This window comes from Bison bison, unplaced genomic scaffold (assembly GCF_000754665.1).
Source record: "Bison bison bison isolate TAMUID 2011002044 unplaced genomic scaffold, Bison_UMD1.0 scf7180017864313, whole genome shotgun sequence".
NCBI lineage: Eukaryota > Metazoa > Chordata > Mammalia > Artiodactyla > Bovidae > Bison > Bison bison.
Genome location: NW_011494885.1, coordinates 3,504,419 through 3,515,376, shown reverse-complemented (window position 1 = coordinate 3,515,376; position 10,958 = coordinate 3,504,419). Strand labels below are relative to the sequence as shown.

The 10,958-nt window shown below is 48.8% G+C and overlaps 2 protein-coding genes across 2 annotated transcripts in view; both read right to left on the bottom strand.

Moving 5' to 3' along the window:
- DHX34 (DEAH (Asp-Glu-Ala-His) box polypeptide 34) overlaps nucleotides 1–7,481 on the bottom strand; it is a 27,507-nt gene extending 20,026 nt beyond the window's left edge. The window contains exons 1-4 of the mRNA XM_010852717.1: nucleotides 7,064–7,481; nucleotides 3,127–4,119; nucleotides 1,848–2,159; nucleotides 2–192 (exon numbers count right to left, since the gene is read on the bottom strand). Of these exons, the coding sequence (XP_010851019.1) occupies nucleotides 2–192; nucleotides 1,848–2,159; nucleotides 3,127–3,831 (1,208 nt within the window). The 5' untranslated portion in view covers nucleotides 3,832–4,119; nucleotides 7,064–7,481. The remainder of the gene's footprint in view (nucleotide 1; nucleotides 193–1,847; nucleotides 2,160–3,126; nucleotides 4,120–7,063) is intronic.
- A 1,434-nt stretch (nucleotides 7,482–8,915) lies between these two features.
- C5AR2 (complement component 5a receptor 2) lies at nucleotides 8,916–10,952 on the bottom strand (the record flags this gene model as incomplete). The annotated part of the gene is made up of 1 exon (XM_010852659.1): nucleotides 8,916–10,952. A coding segment is annotated over one exon (477 nt), but the record flags the coding sequence as incomplete, so codon positions are not given.
- Nucleotides 10,953–10,958: the final 6 nt, after the last annotated feature.

Genomic DNA, 10,958 nt, shown 5'->3' with positions numbered 1-10,958 from the left:
GCTGGCGTAGGCCTGGGCGGGCTCGAGCACAGCGCTGATCTCTGCCATGCCGCTGAGGAACACCAGGAGGTCGCCCCGCTCCTCGGCGGGGTACTTATTGTCGATGGCCTCCAGCACCCTGAGGAAGGGCCTCGGGTCCAGCTTCTCTGACTTGGACGTGGTCGGCTCAGCCTCCTGCGGCTGGTACACGACCTGCGAGGAGACAGCCCCAGGCAGGAGCAGACCTGGTCACTCCAGGTGACCACGGGGCGGGGAGGCCACAGGCTGATGGAGAGGACAGACCAGCCAGGCAGCAGACAGAGGACAAACTGTCTCAAATATTCAGCTTGAAGAGGATGTGAGAAAAGGACAAAGTATCAAGGTAACTGGGAGGTTTCCGGGGTGCTGGTAATGTTTCATGCCTTTTAACCTAGATACTGGCTCCATTCAAGTATTTTTAAAAATTTTTTCTTGTGATAAAAACTAAAAAAATTTTTTTATTTATTTGGCTGTGCCAGGTCTTAGTTGCGGCATGTGGGATCTAGTTCCCTGACCAGGGATCGAACACGGCTCCCCAGCATTGGGAGCTCGGAGTCTTAGCCACTGGACCGCCAGTTAAGTCCCCGTTGAGACATTTAATTCGTGAAAATTAATTGAGCTATACACTTGTGATACACATAAATCTTTTGTAGTTGGAGTATAACTCCAACAATGACAAAATTTTAAGGGGTGGAGTCGGAATTGAAACCCTCAAAATCACTTCTCTGAAAGCACCCTCTCTGTTTTTAATGACTACTTAGAAGACAGATTGATGGGCACTGAGATCCAGAAACCACAAGGAACGCTGCATTTCCTGCCGTGAGGAGCCTCAGAGCTGTTATCAAGCCTTGGCCCCAAAGAACAAGAGGAAGGAGCGGTTATCAAACCATAAAGGAGAGGACTGTGCGGAGAGCCGTCCTGGAAGGAGCTTCGAGGTTTAGCCCACTGCAGACCTCGAGGGAAGGGGCGGCCTCTCCTTTTCCACTGGCCAAGGAGAAGCTGGGTGGAGGGGGGTCGTTAGTGCCTGCCGGGGCAGACAGGAAGGTAGGGAAGGGCACAGGAGATCTGGAAGGGCAAACAGAAGCTACCTGGCCCGGTGCCACATCTATCTGTGAGCAGGATTTAAGTCCTGGCCCTGCCACTTCTGAGGGATGCTGATAAACACCCTGAAGGGCACAACCAAGAATTATCCAGCCCAAAATACCAACTGTGCTGAGTCTGAGAAACCCTGCCCTGTGAGATGGTAAAGCGATGAGAAAGGAGGAGCCTGGGTCCCTGAATGACCATGTGCAACAGAATTGCTCATCAATCTGGACTAGCCTGGACAAGTTGGTTCTATTCTGTTAGATAAGAAAAATTTCTGTGTTATTTGAGCCTTTAAATTTTGGGCTCTCCTCTAACAAGCAGTTAGCACTCTCCCTAGGACACCGCAAATGCCCAGAAAATAGCAGCTTCCCTGGTGGTACAGTGGATAAGAATCTGCCTGTCCATGCAGGGGACATGGGTTCAGTCCCTGGTCCAGGATGATCCCACGTGCCACGGAGCCACTAAGTCCATGCGCCTCAGCTACTGAGTCCGAGCTGTAGAGCCTGTGCTCCGCAACAAGAGAAGCCTCGCAATGAGAAGCTCATGCAATGCTGCAACAGTGCAGCAGCCACAAAATAAATACAGAAAAACTTTAAAAAGAGAGAGAAGGTCATTAATTAAAGAGATGGGGAACAGAGAAGGAGAGAAGTGAAGCGACATGTCCAGGTTGGCCAGGGACCGGGTGGGGAGTCTGGGGCTTGGGGGTTGGGGTGGGGGCGGCGGGAGGCGTGGGCAGCACTGACCGTGATGGGGAAGAGCCGCCCCGGCACCTGCACCACGGGGGCGTTGCCGAAGTAGCTGGAGAAGAGCGAGATGTTGATGGTGGCCGACATGAGGACAACCTTGAGGTCGGGCCGCTGGGGCAGCAGGCGCTGGAGGACCCCCAGGAGGAAGTCGTTGTGGAGGTGCCGCTCATGCACCTCGTCCACGATCAGCACCTGGTACTGGGGCAGGCTGGGCTCCCGCTGCATCTGCCGGAGGAGCAGCCCCACCGTCAGGAACACGATCTTCGTGGCCGCCGAGCGCGTGCTCTCGAAACGAATCTGGTAGCCGACCTGGGGGTGGGGGGTGGGAGGGGGTGGTCAGAGAGGACACTGGGCCTGTCCTGTAGCCTCTGACCCTCCCCATATCAAAAACCTGAGCAAGTGTCCCACATTAGAGCCCGGAGACCAATAGGCTTGGGTTCGAATGTCACCTCTGCCACTTAGTGCTGCCGACTTTGGGCAATTCCATCCCAGAGACATATTTTTTCCTTCTAGATGCCCTGAGAATTACATGCGCTAATGCACATGAAGTATTTGGCATGGAGCCTGATGTATGATACTAATTAATTACAATAGTAACGATTAACCTTTCTCTGAGTCCCTTCTAAGTACCAGGAACTACTTTAAATCTTTATGTATATCAACTCATTTCATCCTCACAACCACCACACAATGTAAGCACTATTATTACCCTCATCTCACAGATGGAGAAACTGAAGCCAGTCATCCAAAGTAAACAGGCTAAAAAATGTTATTGAAAGGAAACATATCTTAACCCTTACCTCACATCGTACACACCTCGATTTCAGATGTGTTTCTCTAGTCGGGGCACTTAGGCTTAGTTGCCCCATAGCATGTGGGATCTTAGTTCCCTGACCCTGATAGAACCCAAGTCCCCTGCGTTGGAAGGTGGATTCTGAACCACTGGACTGCCAGGGAAGTCTCAATAACAATTTTTAAGTGGTCGAGCCAGGATTAGAACCCTAGATATCATTAGTAAGAAACATCCTCATTCTTTTTTTTCTGACTGCCTAGAGAAAGACTGATAAACATTTAGGCATTTCCAATTTTTTTTACAGTACTAAACTGGCTACCGTTAGCGCCTTTGTCATTTGGACCATATCCAGGCCAACCTATAAAAAAATTTCTAGGAGAAGCATTGCCAGGTAGAAGGGTAGTGTTTTCGTAACTTCACTGATATTAACTTATCCCGTGAGGTTATGTGAGAAAACCTGGAAGCCTGTTCTGCCCCACTCACCTGTGAGCCATACTGACTGAGGCTCTCGAAGCCAACGCGCTTGGCCAGTGAGATGCAGGCGATTCGCCGGGGCTGGGTGCAGGCCACGTGACTGCAGCCGGCGGCGAGCAGGTACTGGGGCACCTGGGTGGACTTGCCGCAGCCCGTGTCGCCCGCCACCACCACCACCTGATGCTCCTTCAGCATCTGCAGGATGCGGTGCCCGTACTGGGCAATGGGCAGTGCCGCCCGCTCCCGCTGCAGTTTGGCCAGTCGCCCAAACGCCTGCTTCTGGCAGAAGTCCAGGTAGTGCAACAGGGCTTGGCGGAACTCGGACACTCTCTCCGGGGGCAGGCGCCTGCCCGGCCCCCGAGAGTCCCGAGCGTCCGGGCCGAGGACGGAGAGGTTGATGCGGTAGCGAGGGTCGTAGGCGCGAGGCAAGTCAGCCAGTGCTGGGTGGCTGTGCTTGGGCTGCCTGGCATCTTTCTCCTCCTTCCTGGTGGTCTTGAGATTCTGGAACCTCTGCAAGCGTTCAAAGAATGTCCAAAACTTCTGACACTCCTCAGAACCCTGCCGGATATAATCCTCATCGCCAAAGAAGGCATCCTCAAAGAGGCGCCGTGTCTCGGGACAATTCCAGTTCCATTTCTCTGGGGCCGCTTCAGGACTGGGAGCCCGGGGTCGGTCCCAGGGACCCCTGCCCTCCCTTGTTCTGGGAGGCGGCATGCCGTGGCCAATCCCAGGGCTGTCACAAAACCGGCCTCAGTTCTGAGCCCCTATACCAAATATTCTCGGACATTCCCCACTTGCTGCAGTGAGAGGCCAGTGCCGGCAAGAAGGCAGCACTTTCTCCTCCAAGAGCTAATCTCCTCTTCAGTGGTGCTACAGGATCGACACAGGAGTTGGCAGAGCAAATGGCCTGCGGCCTGGGTCAGGCTGGTGACGCACAGGGCACCTCACGACTCCTGTGGTGACCTCTGGGATGGACACAAGTTCATCCTGGGGCTGCAGGCCCTGGATGTTTGCAGGAAAAAACAGAAGACAGTCATTTATTAGACACATTTACTGACAGCCTGCTGTTTTGCAAGCACTGGACTAGGGGAAGGGACAGCAATGGGTAAGACCACACTGAGCGCCCACAGGGGGTCCTGCCACCAGACTCTTGACAATCCAGAGATGGGGGCAGCAAGAAAGGAAGCCCGGGGGCTGCAGGAGCCTTCCTTGACCATGCCTGGGAGTCAGGGAAGGATCCCCAAGAAGGGGATTTTGGACCTGAAGGAATGTAGGTCACATGGCCAGCCAACAGCAGAACTTGGTCATGAGACACAACAACATGAGAGGCGTGGTCTACTGAGTTTCAGGATCCCCGGAAACCATCTGGAATTCAGTGCCTGATTTTGCAAGTGTTGCATGGTTTGTTTTTGCCTGCCTGGCACTTCCCGCTTTTTTTTTTTTTTCCTGAAAAACAAATGCACTCTCCTTGGGAGAGTAGCCCTTCTTGAAATCTACATGGTTTCCACTGCCTATAAGTCCGAGAACTCCTATTGATTGGGCAAGTGACAAAGGCCTGGCCAATCATGGTATCCCACTCCCCCTTTAACCAGTGACTGGTCTAAGGAGTAGACATGTGACCCAAGGAGAGGCAGTCAGGGCCCTTCCCAGGAATTTACACTAGGCTGTTAGCACAGAAAAGCTTATCTACTGTTGGCTAAGCAAGGATGATATAAGCAGGGAGCTGTTTGTAGCACGTCTTAAATAGTCTTTTCCTAGAAATCTTTCCTACAGAAAAGACTGCATGTGGGCACAAGGAGGCACACACAAGGATGGTCACCAAGCAACCACAAGGACAGAAGTGGAAGAGGGACAGGGGAGAAGCTTGGCAACGCCATTCAGTGCTTGAGTTCCTTCCAAAAGTCCATTTCACCGCTAAGTCCATTTGCTTAAGGCCTGGTTTCTTAGCTGCGTAAACTCCTAACCAATGAAGCACATCCCCTTGTATATGCTATTTTCTGGAGCGAAGCCCATCACTCAGATTCTTAAAGGAGTTTATGATCTTCAAAGGGTCCTAAGGGACTTCCCCTGCAGTCAAGTGGTTGAGCCTCCATGCTTCCAATGCAGGGAGCACAGGTTCGACTCCTGACCCGGGAACTAAAAATCCCACATGCCGTGTAGCATAGCCAAAACAACAAAAAAAATTAATGAAAAAAAATTGACAAAAGGGTCCCGAGCCTTCCATGGTAAAGACTTCACAGTCAGGTAGATCTGAATTTCAGCCTCAGCTTTATCATTTACCAGATAGGCGTCCACGTGCAAATTAACTCCTCTGAGGTTTTCTTCATCTGAAAAATGGGAACAATCCCCATCTCAAAACACTGCAACGTTTATTACCTAGCCTGACACAGAGAAGCGAAACAGTAACTGACATACAAGCCCAGTGCTTTCTCTCCATGATGACTGACAGAAAACAGTGCGAGGAACCACAGGCATACAACCTGGAAAGAATTTTACACTCAAAAGGCCACAGTTCCCCTTGGTTTATTAGCAATGCTTTCTCCTCCTCAGCCTTCAGTCTCTAAGGGCCATCACAGAACAGAGTTCAGAGGTTCTATCTCTAGTCTCAGAGAGACCCAGACCAACCCTGGGAGTTATCAGAGCCAGTTAAGGGTTTATCAAAGCCAGGCAAGAGCCAGTTGAAGAACCTGTGGACTGGCAGAGCTGTACCCATAAAAGAGTAGCCTTGTGGGGAGTGCCCACCACTTCCTGGTAAGCACGTGGGCTGGGTGATACCATGGCACCTTCAGAGGGAATTTCTTTTCTAGCAGGGAACAAAAAGGAAAAGGCCTTGAAAATGCTGCCATGCTGGGCCAGTGAGTCTCAGAAAAAGACAGGGACAATGAAACGGAGGGGAGCATTCCTCCCAGGCTGCTAACTGCCTTACGTATGTATGTGGGTCAGAATGAGGGCATCCTTATGGCTCTCAAGGTGTCTAGTCTTAGGCTATCTTTTGGACTTCTTGGCTTGACTAGTTTCTCTCTTACTGTGCCTCTGACCATCTCTTGGCCTGTACTTCCTAGGCTCAAGGCTTTTAGAGATTTTCTCTACTTCCCCATCTCTCTTCTCTGGCTCTCCATCTTCAGGTCTCTTTTTTCTGGTCCATCTTGCTCACCACCCTTACCTCTCTTCCCTCTCCTTGACTGGTCCCAACTCTTCATTTCTCTGATTCTCTCCCACCCTGATCTGTTTTTCACTCTGATTTTCTCTCCAACTGTCTTTCTCCATTTGACTCCACTCCTCCTCTTCAGTTTTTCATCTCTCATTTTGTTTGAATTTGGTGTGTGTGTGTGTGACTCTCCGTTTTCTTCTCTCTCCATCACTGACTCTCCATTTCTCCATCTAAAATTCTGTCACCTAGTTTGAAGCTCTAATAATAGCCAACATTTACTTAGGGCTGACACACATCAGACACTACTCTACATCACTCATATATAGTTATATGCATACATATACATCACACTCACAAATATGTACACTTTTCTCAAAACTCTAGTTTCCACTCTCATCGTTCTACGTTTCTTTGCATCTCCCAAGTTCACGGTGCGATCACACTTCTCTCGTGGACCCTGTGAGCCTCTCTCCGTCGGATCCATTAGTCTCTCGCCCTCGATCTCTCCAGTTTTCAGCTTCTCTCCTCTCTCAACCTCCCCGTCTCTCAGTCCCTCAGTTTCTCGAAACTCCTTTTTGTGCCTCCATTTCTTTCAACCTCTCTGACCCTCAGTTCTCTTAGCAACGCTCAGGCTCCATCTCTATCTGCTTCTCCCGGCTGCTCGGCTTCCTCCAACACCTTGCCTCATCTCGGGGTCTCCCCGTTCCCCTCAGCCCGCTCCCAAGCTGTTCCCGATCCCGATCGGGCTCCAGTCGCCGCCACCACCGCCCGAAGCAGCCGCCCCGCCCCCCTCACCTCGCTACCCGCCGAGATCGCCTCAACTTCCGGTCCCCAGGACCGCTCACGCGCCCGAAGCCGGTCCTGCGCCTGCGCACGCCATTCTCACGGCCCAGCCAAGCCCCCGAGGCGGAAAGAGGAACCAATGAGCAGCTGCGAGAGCCCAAGGCTCACTGTGCGCCTGCGTACAGAATGATCAGGCCCCGCCTCGCTTTGGGCGGAGCTTCGGGTGACGCTGCGCCCTCTGGGGGCCAGTGGAGGCGTGACGGTGGAGAGTTGGTCTATCCTGCCTCTGAACAGCTAATTGTATCTGTGGGTCGCCCGGACGCAGGGGTTTAGCCAAAATAGGACGCTGGCCTGAGCCCAGACACTATCAAAACACCCCCCCGTGATTTAGTTATTATTATTAATGTATTAATTATTAATACATTGATGTGTTCAGTTCCATTCAGTTGCTCAGTCGTTGGCCTACTCTTTGCGACCCCATGGACTGCAGCACGCCAGTCTTCCCTGTCCATCACCAACTCCCGGAGCTTGCTCAAACTCATGTCCATCGAGTCAGTTATGCCAGCCAACCATCTTGTCCTCTGTCGTCCCCTTCTCCTCCTGCCTTCAATCTTTCCCAGCATCAGGGTCTTTACATTGATGTATTATAATTCACAATCATTAATGTAATCTATTCATGTATAATTCACCCTATCAGCTCATTAATGAATAATACAATTCAACTTCCAAGCTTTCTGTCTTGAAGGTCCTAGATTCTCCAGAGACAAACACAGGGATTAGATAGTCGGTGAATGTTGAATGAGTGACTACTTGAAGGAGAAAAGTGACTCCTCTTTAGTCCTAGATGGGTCAGTCATTGCGGCACTGAGCCTCAGTTTCCCTATTTATAAAACGAGGATAATGCCTACTTTTCAAGATTGTTGGGAAAAACAAATGCAAAAGTATGCATACATAAGGTAGCTAAACTTTTTTCACTATTATACATATAGGCGCTTGATAAATGTTAAATCTTTCATTTTTTATATCCTTTGCATCATTCTCCTTTTTCCTTTGGATAGCATCATGGTTAAGAAGCTTTCATTTCTAGAATCAGTTCTAGGTACTGAGGGTACAGAAATGAACAAAACGAAGGAGTTTATATTTTGGTGAGGGAGACAGACACGTAGATTAAAATAAATATATAGAATGTCAAGCAGAACTGCATTTTCTATGGTGTAAAACAAAGCAGGGAAGGGACAAGGAGTGATGCTATTTGGTCCAGTGACAGTCAGAGAAGACATCTCCCAGAAAGTAACATTTAGGCAAAGAGCTAAAAACAGTGTTGCAAGCCATGGGGATCCCTTGGCCAGAGCATTCAAGGTAGAGGAAGCAACAGAGGCAAAGACTGAGATGACCACATAACTTGGAGGGTTCAAGGGTCAGCAAGCAGGCTTGTGTAGTTGGATGAAGGTTGGAAAACAATAGGGAATGAGGTGGGAGAGAGGAGGAGGATACAAGTGTGGACTTTGGCTTCCAATCTGAGTGAGGTGGAGTCCATGGGCAGAGTTCCATGTGACTTAGATTTTAACAGAGTCCTCTGGCTCCGATGTGGGGAACAGCCTACAGGGATTCAAGATAAGAAGAGGGGACCAAGGGGGAGGCTGCCACGATAGATGGCTGGACCAGGATGATGGTGGAGAAAATTGATATTTTAAAATAGAATCTGCAGGGATTGGCTGATAAACTGGTCATGAACTGTGAATATGAGAGAAACAGAGGTGGCCCGAGGTTCTTGGCCTGAGCGCCTGGAAATAGAGTTGCCATCAATTGGGATGGAAAAGAAGCAGGAGGATGGCTGAAAGAGAAAATCCATACTTCCGTTTTGAGCATATTAAATTATTTATTCTACAATGAGTTGGAATGTCAAGTGGTAAGTTGTATGTAACTATTGAATCCTTAGGAAGCAATTAGAACATCGAGAGGCCAATTCTTGTGTCATGATCAAAAGAAGAAGGGGAAGAAATTGACTAACATCTGCTTAAAACGTACAAAAGAGAACTATAATTTTTTTTAAAAATGAAAATGGGAGAAAGCAAGCAACAAATATGAAGTTAGGAAGAAAATAACAAACTACCAATGCTAAGGATTGAGTAGAAAACTTGAAACTAGTTCTTGGGAAACATTCTAATTGGAAACCTAAAGAACTTGATACATTCATGCTAAAAATAAACAAAAACCAAAGAACAAACTTAAGAACAAAAGGAGGAAGTTGCAACAAACCAAAAACAAGGTTATTTTTCATGATCAAAGGACTTCTATGGAAAATTGCTGAGAAAGACTCTAAAAGCTTTTATGAAATTAATTATTTTTTAACAAGAAGTAACACTGATGCAATAAGAAAGGAAAACAAATTTCAAAAAATACAAAAGACTGTTTACAAATGTACAAAGAACTCTCCTAAATGGCACCTGGCCCCAATGGATTAACAGCAAGATTTCTTCCAACTTTTCATGAAGTTATATAAATTGTCCCAGGACAGGATTCATTTGATAAGGCAATTTTGGATCATGCATGAGAATTCTGGTGGTTTAGTTTCTTAAGTTATGTCCAACTCTTGTGACCCCATGAACTGTAGCCTGCCAGGCTCCTCTGTCCTCTGTCCATGGGATTTCCCAGGTAAGAATACTGGAGTGGGTTGCCATTCCCTTCTCCATGAGAATGCTGAATAAAATATTAAAAAATAAAATATGTGTTGTTGACCTAAGACATGTCCCTGTATCAGATTTTTTTTTTTAACAAAAAGATCCCCATCATTGGGTAGCTCACAATCTAGTTGGAAGAAAATAGGGTGTACACAAACATAGTTTGTCTCTTTTTAAAGTTTGGGAAGGGTGGAGGCGAGACAGAAATTAAACTAGCCCAGATGTTGTCCTTGGAAAACTTACAGGTTAGCTGGGAAATTTTGTTCCAGAACTTGGAGAACAAAATGTTCTGTTCCCCAGGGAGGAGACTATTTGAAGAAGGCGTTGAAGGAAATTTTCAATGATCAAGAGCATGGATACTAGGGTCAGGTAAACATGGGATCCAATCTCAGCTCTATAATTTCCTTGTTGTGCGATCTTGGGAAAACGACCTCTGGGTTGTTGTAAGAATTACCTTAAAGGAGAAACTGTGTGTAAAGTGCTGTCCTGGAGTTAAGAGGGTATCACTACTATGTGATTTCAAAGATCTGAACAGGTGATATTCTAGAGCAACCTTGTCCAGTAGAACTTCCTGCAATGATGGAAATGTTTTATATCTGCACTGCACATGGCAGGGGCATAACAAATGTTTGTTGAATGAATAAAAGAACAAATGACAATATCATTAAGCTCCTGGATCCAGCTATGCCTGAAGCCCATCTTGCAAAATAGGATAGAAAGATAGAAACCGATTTCCCCCTAGCCTACACTTCCATCTCTGAGACCAGGTCGTGGCTAGTCGATTTCTTGCTGACCATACTTTCGTCCTCGCTCTGTGGCTCCTTCAGGGCCCAGCGACATGCGGCTGGCAGAGACTGGCGGAGTTGAGCCTGCCCAAAATAGAGGAAAAGCATGGGATTGAGGCAACTGTGAGCAAGGGCCAGGCCCACCACCAAGGGTTCAGCCCGCAGGGCCTGGGCCAGGAGGGTGGAGTGTGGGGCCGCCATGGTGAGTACCAGTCCCAGCGCGTGGTAGGGGGCCCAGCAGACAAAAAACCCCACCACAACGGCCAGGCCCAGTGGCCAGCGGCGTCGGGTAGCACGACACAGGAGGGCACTGTGGCAGACGACCACAACCACCAGCGGCCCCAGGAAGCCAAAAATAAACCGGGTGGCCGTCACTGAGTTCTCGGCCACGGTTGAGCCACCATAGTCCACCACACACTCCAGCCGGTGTGGAAAATGCTC